The 15968-nt window shown below is 48.8% G+C and overlaps 6 protein-coding genes across 6 annotated transcripts; 2 read left to right on the top strand and 4 right to left on the bottom strand.

Annotated features, from left to right (window-relative positions):
- Positions 1–319: 319 nt before the first annotated feature.
- Positions 320–3991, top strand: LACBIDRAFT_324598 (uncharacterized protein; the record flags this gene model as incomplete). The annotated part of the gene is made up of 6 exons (XM_001878356.1): positions 320–366; positions 496–574; positions 605–675; positions 727–841; positions 892–1490; positions 1540–3991. The coding sequence occupies 6 exons, from the start codon at positions 320–322 to the stop codon at positions 3989–3991; spliced, it is 3363 nt and encodes a 1120-aa protein (XP_001878391.1).
- A 616-nt stretch (positions 3992–4607) lies between these two features.
- LACBIDRAFT_324597 (uncharacterized protein) lies at positions 4608–6772 on the top strand (the record flags this gene model as incomplete). Its single annotated transcript, XM_001878355.1, has 4 exons — positions 4608–5926; positions 6150–6219; positions 6350–6633; positions 6730–6772. The coding sequence occupies 4 exons, from the start codon at positions 4608–4610 to the stop codon at positions 6770–6772; spliced, it is 1716 nt and encodes a 571-aa protein (XP_001878390.1).
- Positions 6773–7226: 454 nt separating this feature from the next.
- Positions 7227–8953, bottom strand: LACBIDRAFT_157632 (uncharacterized protein; the record flags this gene model as incomplete). Its single annotated transcript, XM_001878002.1, has 5 exons — positions 7227–8143; positions 8197–8264; positions 8317–8414; positions 8470–8652; positions 8699–8953. Coding segments are annotated over 5 exons (1521 nt in total), but the record flags the coding sequence as incomplete, so codon positions are not given.
- A 935-nt stretch (positions 8954–9888) lies between these two features.
- On the bottom strand, positions 9889–10849 carry LACBIDRAFT_324595 (uncharacterized protein; the record flags this gene model as incomplete). Its single annotated transcript, XM_001878001.1, has 3 exons — positions 9889–10080; positions 10141–10284; positions 10340–10849. The coding sequence occupies 3 exons, from the start codon at positions 10847–10849 to the stop codon at positions 9889–9891; spliced, it is 846 nt and encodes a 281-aa protein (XP_001878036.1).
- A 696-nt stretch (positions 10850–11545) lies between these two features.
- On the bottom strand, positions 11546–12481 carry LACBIDRAFT_324594 (uncharacterized protein; the record flags this gene model as incomplete). Its single annotated transcript, XM_001878000.1, has 3 exons — positions 11546–11710; positions 11767–11955; positions 12011–12481. 3 exons carry the CDS (start codon positions 12479–12481, stop codon positions 11546–11548), a joined length of 825 nt encoding a protein of 274 aa, XP_001878035.1.
- Positions 12482–12960: 479 nt separating this feature from the next.
- Positions 12961–14384, bottom strand: LACBIDRAFT_293264 (uncharacterized protein; the record flags this gene model as incomplete). The annotated part of the gene is made up of 4 exons (XM_001877999.1): positions 12961–13011; positions 13118–13327; positions 13404–13577; positions 13635–14384. The coding sequence occupies 4 exons, from the start codon at positions 14382–14384 to the stop codon at positions 12961–12963; spliced, it is 1185 nt and encodes a 394-aa protein (XP_001878034.1).
- Positions 14385–15968: the final 1584 nt, after the last annotated feature.

The following is a 15968-nucleotide window of genomic DNA, read 5'->3' as shown; positions in this document are numbered from 1 at the left end:
GACGATAGATTTTAGGTATGGACAAGTGAAGGTGGGTGGTGAAGTCAGCGGCCGATTATATCCCAGACCCAAATTGCATGCAGCTCGGTTGCAGCAGCCACTTTTAGACTGATGTTTCCATCAGCAAGGCTTGCTATCTTGTCGCTATCACTTGAACGGTATATAATGAAGGTGCACGTCTTTTTAAAGTTTTTGACGGTGCACTTACCATAGTTCAGAATGTCATCTGGGGTATCGGTTCTCAGGATGTAGAGCCTTGGTAGAGCCTGTGATTCGTGAAGAACTAAGAAATCAATCAGAAATTGTCCATGGGATTTTCATGGTCGCGGTGCGTGACAGAAGTGACGCGACGCGTGATGTGACTGGGTGTGTTGAATTTGTGGAACCTTCGCCACAACAAGCCAACGTTCCTCTATCATTTATACCCGTTTCTCAGGGCATAAAGGCCAGGACTTTCTAAAGTTGATATTCTGGGAACGTCGGACGCGGTGGCAGGTTGCGATTCTACTGGTACTTTCAATCAACTCTTGACATGATTTTTTCTGACCAGGAGGCTCCTTTGCGATGGATCTTAGTACGTTCAGAGCAACTAATAACCTGAAAGAAAGTCCGGAAGCACGTTTGCCTCAACTCAAGGTTTTTAGGACTCACATTTAGCCTGATGTTGACTGGGGGGTGAGTCGTGTCTTGTAATTGGATATTTGAAGCTCAGCAGCTTTTCACCAGACGAGCTCCTTTCACCGATGATGACGACCAACTTCTGGTCAAGTACCTGGCAACATACTCCCCCGGAACTGCAGGGCGATGCGGTAACAAACTTTACACGGATCTGGTTGAAAATGTGAGTGGGGTGGATATGTAAATACCGGCACCATCTTACGGACTATCTAGGTGGACAAAAAATGGCCGTGGAGCAAGCACCATACTTGGCAATCATGGCGTGAACGATATATCAAAAACAAGGAACGGTTTAACCACCGCATTCGGCTGTATCAGAAGAAGAAGAACTTGCCACAGGAACATCGTACGGTCCCGCAACCATCCAAGCCGAAACCGGGATCAACAACCGTCTTCGAAGAGGAGGCAGACGACAATGAGGAAGCTCGTCAACGCAAGCGCAAGCGTGTCTCAGAGGCAGGGAATGGGCCAGACAAGCGGCCAAAGCACGACCAGGCGCCCTCTGTGACTCGTCCCGTCCAGAAACGTGCCAATGCTCAAGCTGGCGCAGTCGCGGGTCCTTCCAAGCATAGACAAATTTCTTCTGGTCAGGCAGCGTCGTCCAAAACTGGAACAACCATAAATCAGGAGGCCATGCGCCCTCTTAAATCTGGACCCCCTCCTGCGGAAAATACTAATACTGAAGGAGAGGATGAAGCTGCGCCTGTTCATTCTGACGATTATCGCGGTGAGATTTTTGACCAGGAGCCCGACGACGAATCTGAGGTCAATGCGATGTTGACGGATGGCATGGATGAGGAGATTCATGATCCGTAAGTCCGTCCGCTGCCCGATCCAACTATCAATTCATACGTCTCACAGACCTGAGCTGCCCAAAAGTCCGTACGAAGATCATGAGGTCGCCTACCCCGACTTGAAGACTTTGCCATCTCCCAATCTGACGACCAGAGAACTTCATCTTCCTGGACAATATGATTCCGCGTATTCCAGGCCAGCTTCACATGCGGAAGTTCCCATACAGAGCAAACGACGAACCTTCTTGACTCATCCCTCTCAAGAGCCCACGCCTCCTGTCTCGGGCGCGGACGACTCCACATTGATCATAAACGCCCGTGTACCTGCTAAGAAGCCAGCTATACGACCGCTATTGCTGAAGGATCCATCAATCACAAACCCCACCCACAAAAACCATATCAAATCAAGTAAACTTCGTCGACAAAACATTGATGATGATCCTTTTGAAACACCACCACCCACCCCTATCCGTTCTCAACCTGCTCCCAAACCAAAACGACCACCCATCTTGGTTCAGGGCGGTTTCAGAACAGCTTTTAATTTGGGGCCTACTGGTGCTGGTTCCGACTCTGACAGTGCCGTGGAGATTGTTGAAGCAAAGAAGACATGGCCGCCTCAACGGAATAAGGGAGTTACGACCCCCTCGAAGACGCTGGTCAAACCCAAGAACGGTCTGGTGCAGAAGGTGGAAGGAAAGGGCAATGACCAGAACGTAGAAGCTGCCCCATTGACCAACGGGCTCAAGGGTACAGAGACGGTCGTTGATCGCCTAACCGAGGGCGGTATAGATGAGAATCACGTCATGGATGTCGACGATAAGCAAGCCGACGGCGCTACTTCATTTGATAAAGGCGTTGAGGGGAAGACTCGTTTTCCTCCCATTCAGCTCGCTGCAAATGGCCAGTCGAACAACCGCAATGGCAAGGGTCGAGCAGACATCGAGTCAGAGGAGCGTCCAAGCAACGTGACGAAGGTCAACGTTACGGTCAATACAAAACAGGGCCAGACCTCAATGATACCCGACCCACCACGTAGACGCCGGCAGCCCGTTCAAGTCAATGCTGTTGCAACTTCTTCCAAAGTGACACTTGCGGACTTACCGAAAGTTTCCCTGAATTCATATCCCCAGTTGCCCTATGAATCTGCCTCAATGACCGTCGAATCTCTTTCCCCAAAGCCCATTCAACAACGACTTGTGCAAAGTTCTGTTTCTCCACCTTCGATGGCACAGATTTCGAGCGTGCAAAAGATGAAGAACTATCAATCTCTTCGTGAAGCAGGTTCAGGAACTTCTTCCACCGATTCAATTGTCCCTCAATCCCGACCTCTAGTGCTCTCCAGGACCTTGTCAGCGGACATTCCTTCTACACCTGTCAAGGCCGACTCTGTCACGCTCGTCGAGAAGGTGGAGCCGGAGAGAAAGTCTTTCGAAGACGAGATGCCCTTGCCCGCTTTCACCAGCACCCCACTCAACAATACCAAGGTCAATTTACGAAGGATGGCTACCAGGCGGTCTCTCGTACATCGTCCACACCACGAGTCATCTGAGAAACGTTCTCCTCGTATGGATCTTCGCGAAGTGGCTCTTCGTCGTCGTACTAGCCTCTTCCAGTCAACGTCAGGTCACACATCCTCTCGCTCTTCCACACCTTTGAACATATCCCGACGTCAATCGCACCGCTCTGAAACTATTGTGGGATCATTACCCCCTGAAGAGCTTGAATTCGTCTTCGAATTCGGTGTGAGAGGCGCCTTGGCGAAGATGGCAGCGGATTTAGGGTTTGCGTATAAGCCAGTCCGACTCATCTTTGAGCAAACCAAGTCCTTCAGTAAGACTTTGGTTGTGCTGCGTCGTATCATGGAAGCGGGTAACAAAGTCGGGAATGAGATGTTGGCGGAGCTAGCTTTGGAGGAGGAAGATGATGAAGACGAACAGGCCAACCAGTCTCACATCCTAGATGGTCTTTCTCCCAACACTCGCCACAAGCCTGAAGCAAAACGACCCAGCTTGAATGTCAAACCTGTCCTTGATGATGATCAAATTTCGGAGTATTCACCTCCTACAAAATCTCGTGCTGGACAGTTCTCCAGGCTTGTGAGACAGGGACGAGAAGACGAAGCTCTTAGCAGAGAACGGCGACGTAGTGGGCCTCTTCCCCGCGATTTGTCGACCCCGATGCAACCTCCTACACCATCTCCCCCACCTACCCTACACCCAAAGGCCGAGCCCGGCGATCTCACATCAGATACCCGAAAATTGAGCGAAGAAGATATGTATGATCTCTTTGGCGGACCATTGTCTCAATCGACAATCGAGGATAGCCAATGCCAAATTCAGCCTGAACCTAATGTTCAGGAAATCAAAGCTGAGTTCGAACGACTCGCCATGACCGTCACGGCCCATGATACCACTGCTCTTGAGGAGTTCGAGCAGAAGCTGGATCCAGACTTACTGAGAGCGTGGACAATGGAATTGATTCTTGAGAGGACGGCGCCTCCATTAAAATCTTCGCCATAAAACCTTTCCCTTGACTTATACCTGCCTTTCGCAACCCCTTTTCATGCCATTTATGTCAACAGACGACCTTTACCCGTAACAAAATCGCTTTGCTGATTCGACTCTTTAACATGTTTTGCCTCAGCGGGAATCCTCAATAGTAAACTGCAGCTGTAGAGAGACTACTAACTGGATATCCACATATTGCGCGCTGTCGAACAAGGTTTGGCTCTTCAAGCCAAACTGCTAATTTGAATTTTCACGATCATTGTGTGGCGGATTACGCGACGCTTTTCCCTTGTCAACATTCCATGTAAGGGGTACTAGTTTGCGATTGGGGTATTTTACTATTTAGAGGAGATTTGGATAAGATACTTATTGGACTCACTCACATCTTCAGTTCACTCCGCGACAAAGCAATGGCGGGCAAATTTAGTACTAGCTTATTTGTTGCACGTCAATCCAATCCAAAAAATAAGCCTCAAGTTTCTTGCAAGTTTCCACGGCCTGCCCATAAAAATCGGCACAGCCAGTCAGGAACGTCACACACGGTTCTGCACTCGTTTTCATTCTCTGTCGATCCGCTAGGAGTTCACCATTGTAATATCTTCTCATCAGCCGACCTCATATTAGTGGCATGCCGGCTTCTATACTTGACCTTCCAACGGAACTCATCCTGGAGATCATCCATTCAGACAACTCTACAGATGCTACTACCATCGCTTGCTTGGGAATGACTTGTCGCAGTCTCCATGACATATGTCAGGTTCTTGTCCTCGAGCGCCAACTTCCCGTGCTGCGCCGCGCATCAGCGAGCATAGGTTGCCTTCGTATCTACAAGAACTCTGGTTCAATCGCAATGGAAGATGAAGGATTAGATGACGTAAAGAAGATATTTCAAGCTTCATTCCACAAAATCGAATACGTCCCTGCAGCCTTCATTGTTGAGGAAATCGCAGGCGTCCACGGACTTATTTTTCACGCCAACGCTGTTGGTCATATTGCCCTCCATCTCGATTTACTGCCACGCATGTCTGGCCACAAAGATTGGTACAAACCGCTGGCTTCGTTGATCAGGATTTCCTGGGAGAAGATGGCAAGCTTGTCTGTCTCGGGTTCACCACAATCCACATTCCCCCCCATCCCCAAAACCTATTTTTCCAATTTTGGCAGGCTTAAGGACCACTTTTTTGGTCATAAAATGCGGTCGGGTGGTATTGGTACTCTGCCCAACCGCCAGGCTGGCGCACCGGAAAGGGAGATCCCCAACACAGGCATATATTTCGGTACACCCCGAGAACTCAAAAGTTTTGAGATACACTCTCCCCTCCTTTTCAATGAAACATGCTTTCCGCACACCTTACGAGTTCTGAATGGCGGATACCTTACCAAATTATCTTTATGGCACACAAGACTCCGTATCTCAGATTGGTCCAACATATTGCCCCTACTTTCCATGCCTCTCCTATCTGAATTTAATGTTCGGGATTCCAACATCAAATTCCGCGACCTTTCAGCATTCTTGCGGCGTCATTCAAGCATAACCCACCTCGACATATCTTGCAGTATTCCACTAGGACCAATCATGCCCCCGAAGGGCTTTCTTCCTCACCTTGAAGTAATCAGCGGGAACCCCGATTATCTTTCAAGATTACTTTCCAGCCGGAGACACTTATTCCCACATCTACGCTCCGTTGCGTTGACGCATTATCCCAGGCGACTCAGAGTTAAAGCTCTTGATATTCTCTTGCGAAACTTAGCAGATCGTAAAAGAGGGACAATCCACCTTTCCATCGAATTTTCGGATGCGACCGGTCTTACGGAATGGTTTTCCAAGGCCAAGTCAGAAACATGGTCCTTGGATTGTGTGGAAACATTGGAAATTATCATTTTGGGATGCCGCATTTCCTCACGGATGTGCGACAGCTTCTTTTCTTGGGTATCAGACAAGTTCCCGTGCGTTCAAGGGCTGGATTTGACGCGGGTGGTTCTCCCGGCGGACCCGAACATGTGGACCAGAAGATTAGATGCGTTGTGGGACTCATGTCCGGAGTTGCGGTCGATCATCGTCGGGGTAAAAACCTACCAGCGGCCTGCGAAAGCAGTCCAGTAATATTCCAGCTGAATTGGTATTTTTTCCCTTGACTCTCTTAAAATTTATGCTTACACCGAGCTTAAGAAAATGCATGTACGATAGGGAAAGCAGCGATGTGGGCGTACCGGATTGGATTGACCTTCGTCGCCACCATGTCAGCCCCACCTGAAACTTATTCCCTTCCTATCCAACCATCCACCAGGAAGGACCCTGACTCCAAAAATGTCATATAAGCACACCTCATCCCTCCAACCACACAAACGTCTTCGCTCTCGGACCTCCAGCTTCTCGTAAAGAGTACGAGAAAGGCCATCGTCGATCCTGTGTTAGCCCTTTTCGCTGATCTTTCTGACGGTGAAGACGAAGAATTGACTGCGGAAGGGAAGAAAGAGAGAGAGGAAGCGCGTGAGAGGGAACGAGAGAGGGAGAAGACCAGGGAGTTTAAGAGACGGAAGATTAGGGCGTGGGGTGGGTTGAGTTTACCCTCTTCTTCTTCCCGGGGAGGGGAGGAGGGAGGTTTATTAGGCGTGATGTGGATGATGAGAGTATGGATGTTGGGGATGGGGAGGTGAATGGGCTTGAAGCACTGCGAAGCACCTATCCAATTTGTCGTGAAATTCGAAGCTCCGATATGAAGCTTACGGAAACCTACCTAGGCCTACAGGCTGCAGGCAGCGGACTCTGTACGATTGCAAGGTTTGGCTTGAACTTGCTTGAACTTCCAATTCGAATCTTAGACCAAAATCTCCTAAGATTCCAGAGTCCCTTTGAACGATACCAGTCGAGGAAATTGATTTGAGCGATATTGAACAAAAGTCTGGTTAACGAAAATACGGATGCCAGCATCTTTGAATTCAATCGTTGTGGCGATTACGCGACGCGATTTCCTTAAACATTGCATAGTATTCAAGATCATGAATAAATCACTATCACAACACCTTGATAATCCCGGGCCACATATATATCGCAGCAGACCCCCATCTTTCCCCACACGAGTAAACTTCCTATATATATATTATTGTGGTAGTTATTCTCCGTTGTCCTAACGAACAACATGAGATTCAACACCATGGATAGAAGCTCCACTCTATAGAAAGCAACACCTATCAGAGCCGAAAAGCGATAAAACGCAGACATTCGCACCTTTTTCTGACACCATTTCGTAATCTTGTTACACCCCCACACTTTGATCTCCTTAACCTTCATACAGCCACCCTTCCGCACTCCACGCACATCCTCGCCCTCAAACCAGGCCTTCATGATAAAATCGTCCATCTCCCTACACCAACTAACATCTATCCTCCTCAACTCCCCTCCCCTCCTCCCAATGGCCCTCAACGCGTCTTCTCCAACCTCCTTCCACCCATTGATGTTCAGTTCCTCGAGCCTCTTTCCAGAATGCTTCATGATAGCTTCAAGCGCAGCGCTCCCCAGCTCATGGTTCCTCGCAAGTTCAAGATGGCGCAACGCGGGGTGACCCTTCCATCCACCAAAAAAGTCCGCAACCCCCTTGTCCGTGAGCTCCGGGAGATGCGAGAACAGCAGCGAATCCAAACGCTGCGTGTACTCCCCCAGCCCATCACTGAGGAACCTATCCGTGATAAGTCTGTGTTTCGACAGATTCAAATGCATGAGCTCGGCGCCAAAGACGCTAAGCATCCCAATCAACGTATCATTGCTGCACGAATCGGTGGGGTCGGAGATGTCGAGATAAGTCAGTCCAACCCCTAGTTCCATGATCTCCTCTATAAATTCATCTGACATCTTGCCGATTTCCTTGAGCCGGAGCTCTTTGAGGCCAGGGCAGTGCTGGACAAGACTTTTGGCGCATGCCACGTCGAATCGCGGGCTTTGGGTGATGAGGAAGCCTTCGAGAATGGGGTGGGATTTGAAGAAGGTTTGCCAGGCCCCTGTACGGACTAGGAAGGGGCCGAGGAGTTCAATGCGGGTGAGGGCAGGGAGGGAGGTGGAGAAGACTTTAAACGCTGCATCATCGAGAAGGCCGCAGAAGTCGAGGCGGAGGGATGCTAAGTTTGCGTTGAGGTACACAAGGGACTCGAGGGCGGGCGAGGGAAGGTCTGTTATACGCTTAGTTAGCTCGATAATGTTAAAGGGCAGATGCAACACGTACTAGTGGCATCAAAGAGGGTCAGTGATAAGTTGGACGCGTTGTAGAAAAGCTTGGCGTTTTCAGGAGTCCTGATAGTCGTAAAAAAAGGTACCAGAAGTGAAAACAGGTCAAAGAACATACAATCTTCGATTCTTAGAAAGCGCTTTCGAGATAGCTTCCATATTCATTGTGCCGATATCACCCAAAGCCTCAATATCGTCGATGTGCTTCGTGACAAGCTAAGGCAACATACAGTCAACATAGGGCGCAACGAATGGAAACGACCAAACCAACGTCGATACACAAAGACACCAACGAGGGGAACCGGCTTTCAACAAAGTGGGTAATGGTCCTCTTATCAGCGGGTACTTGGCGTTTCTTTGGAGCAGGCTTCTTGAACGGGTCGTTTCCTGATGCCTTGGCACATGTATGACAGAGATACCCTGGTCCCGGGTTGGCAGCCATAGTATATTTTGTCTAACATTGAATAAGAATCATCGTATTGTCGGAAATCCGGACATACCACAGTGAATTGTTTCTCGCATACTGCGCATTCCTCGAAGCTTCCCACAGGTGGCTTCGACGACGAGTTGCCGTTGTTCGTCCATAAAGACTTCGAGAGCGCCGTATAAGCGTCGTCTTCGTCGTTATAATCGTCGTCGTCGCTGCCTTTCATTTTCTTCTTTGCTTTTGCTGTCTGTTTTGCCTCCGCGGCCTTGGTCAATTTCCGCTTTTTGGCCGGCACCTCTTGCTCCTCTTCGCCCTCGGGGTCATCTAGATCATCAGAATTGTAACCAGAGGCCTGGTGCCAACACATATTAGGACAGCTGGCAACGCTGACATGTCCCCTCACCTGCGTCGGCCTGCGCCTCCGAGAGCCCCTGCTTGTGCTGGCCGCAGGGGCGGTACTAGGGCCTGCGACTGGTTGACCATCATTGTCATTCTGGGGCCGCGTCGCTGCCCTTCGCGCAATGGTCGTTGCTGTTATGCCAGAATCCTACACAGCGCCGATGATAAGCGATGTTTCTGAGACGTTGTGACTCCGCCTACTACATACCTTCAAAAATTCCGTCAGCGCAGAGGTAGGACCCCGAATATTATTATTCCTCGTCATTGCCCTTTGGAATTCGAGAATTTAGGGTGGAAGTTGAGAACAAAAGGGACTGAGCCACGTTTGACAGCTAACTGCATAACCGTAGACCATATCTAAATTTTACTTTGTGCGCCTTTATTTGTACAAACAACCGTATTAGGTAGAACGCCCTTCCAAGTTGGCAAGTTCCAACCGCTCCACCCTTATGACGTGCGGGGCGGGATTGGAGCGTTTGGAGCAACTACCGAAACGGTGCTAGAACTTGGAGCAATGGGCAGCGCGCGCGAATCGGCGTCATGGTTTACATAGCCACGGCCTAAAACAGATGTTTACGCACAGACAAAGGCGCAAAGTGAAATTTCAGATGTGGTCTACGATTATGCAGTTAGCTGGAAAGGGTGAGAAAAAGTAAATGACCGTGTCCCGAATTCCGACTCTGCCGATGAGAGGTAAAAAATTACCTTTCCCAAATTTGACCAGAATATGTGATAGGAAGAGTGGAAAACACGTTGCTTTATTGCGTTCTAATTGTATTCATACATCCAAGTTTTCCTACTTTATACAGTTGCCGATAGGGCTGGTTTGATAGATAACGATAAAAATAGGGGTAGTACTAAACGCTACAATGAAGCTTTCAATGAAAATAATGAAGCCTTGGCGGCTTCATGGGGAAGCGCAAGGATGGGTACCCATACGCTGTTTTCAGTCCCGGGCGTGCCGTAGTGGTTGAGACCGACGAGCACGATGTCCATGGTCGGGACCTTACTCAAGTCGCAGTAGACTTGAGAACCAGGAGAAACCTGGACGGAAAGCTGCATAAAGAGTGTTCAGTACATCATCCAGAGAATGAGACGCGTTGCGGGTTGACGAACGTTGGTAGACGAATTCCGCAAGGTTAACAAGGTGTGGTGGATCTGCTGAGCAATGCTCCTCACCAAAAAGCCTTGGGTGACGGAGTGGGTGCCCTCCGGGTTTCCGCTGCTCATTTTATAGACAGGGATATTATGTGTCGGCCACTAACCAAACAAGTTCAGTAAGATACCGGAATCGACAAAGACAATAGCAACCCACATCAATTTGGATACGAAGGAGGGGAAAAGGAGCCTTCACATCAACGAAAGCGCGTTTCATCGACTGGTCGATGAAGTGCCTGCCGTCCCCAAAGAAGACTTGATGTAGCGAAACGCCAGCCTCTTTCTTATGGAAGAAGTAAATAGGCGGCAGGGTGGGCTCTGCAGTATACGACGCAGAGCGGGGCAGGTAAAAGTATTTGTCCTGCATAATATCCGGAGGATATTTTGATGAAGTCGTCTCGGGAATGTACGACTCGGGATACACGACGTGGGGCTTATTCCCGGGATGAAGGAAGACACGGGGTGCATCAGCGTTCTCCAAATACCTGAAAGGTGGGAGAGTGATAGCAGGACTCTTCTTGGTCCCTAAGACTGATGAGTCGTCAAAGGAAGGGGGGCTCCATTGGACGTCGGGAAGCTTGACTGGCTGCGGTGCAGGCCGCGCGTCGCGACCATTGCGAAGTCGGGGCGGAAGGTGCTCAGCAACTGAGAGAGCCTGGTATCGCATCAAAGGAAAGTGGCAACCGAGGTGGTAACAAGGAGGGCTTGGGGTATAGGGTATTCTGAACTCTGAGTAAAGCGATTTTCGTATGCGAATTTATATGTTTTTGGATGCAGTGGCTCACCTACTCAAAGAGGTCGTCCATAGAAGTTGATTGACGCCTCGAGGCATGACGAAGTAGGGTCCGAGGGCACAGAGATCGACATAAAGACAGGGAGGAGATCTCGGAAGGCTTGAAGGTTAAATTTGGCTTTCCAAAGAAAGCTCCGGCGCGCCTCGATCGAACGGGGAAGAACAATGGATGTGACTGTGGGGAGGGTTGCTCAAAGGAACGTCGAAGTTCACACTCTCTCGTCAAAGAGCCGTTGTCAAGTAAGAATCGGGATGTGATATCAGAAAGTCGAAACTTTTCCATTCCCCAGATGTCCTCTGTGATATCACCAAGATATCACCATTCAAATTCCGCTGGCGGACATTCAAGTCATTTTCCAATCGTTCAAGTCATGATATCATAAAGTAATACGGTAGCGGGGCGTAGAAGACAGCGCAAGGAACGGTGTGAGCTTGTGAGTCGCGTAACAGACAAAGGAGTGACGAGGACAGGTTGAAAGGAAAAACCCCACCACTGGTCTCCAGCCGAAATTATTCGTCAGATATCCGGATGACATCATAGAGTAATTACCGGGAAACCATGAAAGGCAATTATTCAACGAAAGCGCGCCGAATAACAGCAAAAGGAGCGGCAAGCGCTGGCACCCATACATCCGTCTCCGGATAATAGTTGAGTCCCATAAGAAGAACATTGTTGAAATCGATCTTGCCGAGGTCGACGTATGTCGACGAGCCCGGAAAGATGGGCGCAATGAGCTGGGAGAAAGACGCGTGAGCATCAGTGCGCGTAGAGAACACTAAGCAGGGCGTACCTTCGGTCTATCCCTCAAAAGAGCATATATATCTTCTTGTACCGCATACGCGACGCCCCGAGCGAGACAGGCCGTCCTGATATATTTGTTCTTTTTGTGTGGATTTGAATTGAATGTCCCAATATCGACCACGCGCGTGTGTGTCAGGTGACGAGGTTGTTCTTGAATTTGACGAGGGGGCAGTGGCCACTTTATCAATGAACGAGTTAGGTTGAGGTAAGACACAAAAAAATACAATACCCACATCAAAGAGAAGCCGGATTGTTGTCTGGTAGGGTTTAATGGTGATTACGCGCAACATTGGATTGTCGACGAAGTCTACCCCCATGATGTCCGCTGCACGGACACGCCAGAGTGATAGACCTTTGGTGTCACCATGAGTGAAGACGACACGCCGATGAAGAGGATAGGCTGAATACTCCGGCGAGCGAGGAAAATAAAAGATCTCCGAGTCATTTGGCAATTTAAAGTTGCTGTTGATAACAGGAGGAATGCTAGTAGCAAGAAAATGCTCTGCATCGCGCCGTCGAGCCAGCGCATCGTTTGATCGGTTACCCCCTTCGTTGGGCGGAGGAGGATGTGCCTGGGCACCCACTGACTCTTGGTTGGGATGGCGTCTAGAGGAAAAGGGATACTCCCAATCAACTTCCTGGCAGATAATAACCCCCGCATATTCGGCGGAGAAAGTTCCAGAGCAGTTGGGATGAGTAGACATAGCTGATGGATAGCGAGAGGATGATGAACGGCGGTCGGGAGTGATTTGAAGGTGCTTTCATTTCACCCTCAAATTCGGAGACTTTATACAGAGGCATGGTCAAGGAAAAGTGGACAAGCTTGCCTAGAAGTCAAGGCGCCAGAGGAAAAGGTGCGTAGTTGGCAAAAGTCAAGGCAGAGCGGCCCCTACACACCAGAAGTCAAGGCGTCGCAAGACAAAGCGACAACAGCGGCGGCCTGAGGCAAAGCGAGATCGTTCACATAATGACGCAAGCTCAAGACCAGAGAATACAACACATTGCTCTAGGGGCCCTGGGGGCCTCGAGCCTTTTTAATCGTTGAACCTGATGGGTTTTTTAGTGGGGGAGAGAAAACGTATTCAACCTCAGGTTGGACAACGCGGTTGAATTGCTTCCGCTTTTGATGTATGATCACTGTGTGCTCCAATTTGTACGCCACGTGACAGACCATAAGCCTTTTTTAAGATCGCACAAGTTGAAAGTTCACTTCGTCAAATGCGATTCTTGTAAGCTAAGTACAGCTAAACAGATAGACTAAAACAAAAACATAGGGGCGATGTTGAAGCCCCCAGAATATTAAACTGAAAGTGTCCCGAGAGGGTACTACATATTGATACCTTCAAATGCCATTCTTTCAAAAAGTAAGTGTAGTTATAAGGATACAGAGCAGAGAGCGATTGAGAAAAATGTTCTTTCAACCTGTTGTCACCACCTCCATGGCCGATCCATACAGATGACCGGAACCCACACTTCGCCAAAACAATTGAGCCCTGCAAGTCGAACTCTGCGGGGTCGAACGAGCTCCAGTCTCCAGGGATCGGAATCAACTAGAATTGATGTCGGTTTCTAAGGGCAGTCAACCTCGTCAGAGATAAAAAACCGGAAAATTGCAGTAAATCTTACCGAGTATGCCTTTCCAATCTCCCACTCCTTGGAACAACCCGTCTTTTCCTGCCAGTTAACCCAAGTGCCCCATAGTACGTTTGCAACAGCAATAGCGAGTTCTCCGCGAGTGAGGGACCTTCCGCCGCGATGGTATTTCGGGATTGTCTCCCAGAAAAGATCGACGTATGGGATCTACAAGATAGACCGGATGAGTTGTACACCCAGCAATGTTAAACGCTCAAAATTTACATCATAGAGAATTGTCAGATACGCTTTCCTTTCTTCTTTCGTAAGAGGGGGAAGAAACAATGGGTCGTTGTGATGGGCCAGGAGTCCACTCTCGTCGAACACGAGACAACGAATTGTCGGAGGGAAGAGCTCCTCAACCTTTGTGAACGTGATACTGGGAGCTTTCATAGGGCCAGTAATTTTGGGGTTGCGAGTGGGATACATGAGCATGGTCGTTGGCTGGGGCAACCCCGTGAGCTTGTCAAGCTTCTGTGACTTCCACGTACAAGTATCCCCAGGAGACTTCGTGGTCCACTGATTAGGCCGGGTACATTCCGGGTTCAAGTTCTGAGGTAACACCGGAGCCATGACGCCGTCTGAGGTGCTGCCAAAAAAGTCAAAAAAACTGTCGTTGGCCCAACTCATGTGGTCGGGCGTAGGTGTCTGGACCTGGTGCGTGCGCTCCTGAGGCTTCTTACCTGACCCCGAAACCTGGTGCAGGGGAGTCCGGTTAACCATAGCGCGCGACTTCCCCTTATCTTTGGAGGTTGAAAATCCCGGCTGAGTAGGGGCGGGTGGAGGAGGGGCGGTGAAGCCGTAATTATTGCTTTGGGAATACTCAGAATATCCCGACATGGTGGGGGTGCGTGAAGGGAAGTTGTTGAAGGGGTCGGGTCCCAACGACATGGGAGCGGCGCCGTACGCGCTGACTGACCAGTCCATAGGACCGGAGATTTCGGGATCTGGAAAGATCCAATTGTGTGAAGACATTCAGGAAGCAGGGGTGGTTGCGGGAGAGTGGAAAGCCAGGATACTAATGTCGTTAACGCGTTCATTCTCTTAAGTATCTTTTGGTGGCTTCACATTTTCCTTATCCGGGGGACAATGCTGGGATCCACAAGTGGTGTGGCCAGCGATCAATTTTTGTAGCCATGACCTCTGAGCGGTTTTATCCGGAAACACGACGCACGAAATACCAGAAATGGCTCGAAGTCGGGGAGCCCAGAGCCCAACAGAGCAAAGATTGGCTAGAATTTCGTTTTTCAAGTGGCCTCGTTAGTGTCGAGAAAACACTAAAGTCAAGGCTAGGAGACGAGCCAGACGGTCGCATTGTCCGCTCGCCAAGTAAGTCCAGTCCTTCCCTTCCGTCTTTGCCTTGACATTGCCAGAGGGTCCAGATGGAATACAGATGGTGGACAGAATGCTCGGTGGACGTGATGTGCATAAAAACGTGGCTTAGGTCAAGGCGAGTTCGGCCCGAAAATTCCCGGACTGTGTATTTGAAATTTTCGACAAGTTGAATTCTCTCCCTTAAATTCCGAGAAGCTAGGCTGAATAGTATTCAGATTAGCGCTTGAGCGCAGAATGGACAGTGACAACTGATATTGTGCGTTCATCACTACTAACCGAACCAACTTAACCGTCCGATCCAGGTCCGATCCATACATAGTGTCCTTCATCCCGCCTTATTTCATTGGTTGTTTGAGACGATTGAACCGGACGTGAATACGGTTTGTCTGTTTGGGTTTGAGGAGGTAATGATTGTGCTGACGATGTTGATAGGTTTTACTAGCCATATTGACATTTTCATCCTGAAGTCCGGATTCTTCGAGATTCTGAGATGGAACTTCAAGTTCACGAGAAAGTGGATACTTTTTGGAGGATTATAAGTGGTGTTGCACAATCCTTGTAAGTGTGATGACCAGTGACATGCCGTGACATAGCGTCACAGGGCCAATTTCTTGAGACATGGACTTTGTACCTTCCACAACACCAATCCAATATATTTTTTGCAGTGGGTTTGAGGGAATGATGTGATTGAATCCACTGAGAGTGTTTTTTATGTAGAAATTGTATTTATTGCTCCAAAAATGCGAAATCAGCTTGTTTTCCCTGCCAAATTTGGCACTCTGGAGAGATTGGACTATAACTTTACAACCACAACACGTATGGACATGGTTTGTAAGAGGATATTACTTAGAATTTGAATTCCAATCGATCTACGGATCCAGAATTTTTATTTGTGGCCCCTATGTCGAGATCACCCCTAAGAATGAGCACTTTAACATAGTTATGGGGTAGTAATTAAAATTATGGACCCGTAGGATTGAAGCCACATACTAATTGGTTATTTGGTCTCTGCAAATCTAAGCCAAAATCCTATCCATTGTGAAGCTGATAGCTCGAGTAGGCAACATTGGGTTAATAGATGTTGCATAGCCACCAAAATCAGACACATTGTAGATTTTTATGTCTTTGAATAGAGACTATCTATACAATTCTGGTGCATTTTTTTTCTTGTAAATCGGTGGAGAATTGATTGAGCTACATCATTTACAAGTTTGAGCTGTCCAG

The sequence above is a fragment of the Laccaria bicolor genome, genomic scaffold (assembly GCF_000143565.1).
Source record: "Laccaria bicolor S238N-H82 LACBIscaffold_6 genomic scaffold, whole genome shotgun sequence".
NCBI classification, from domain to species: Eukaryota; Fungi; Basidiomycota; class Agaricomycetes; order Agaricales; family Hydnangiaceae; genus Laccaria; species Laccaria bicolor.
The sequence above is the reverse complement of the archived record's forward strand: the minus strand, read 5'-3'. Positions and strand labels throughout refer to the sequence as shown.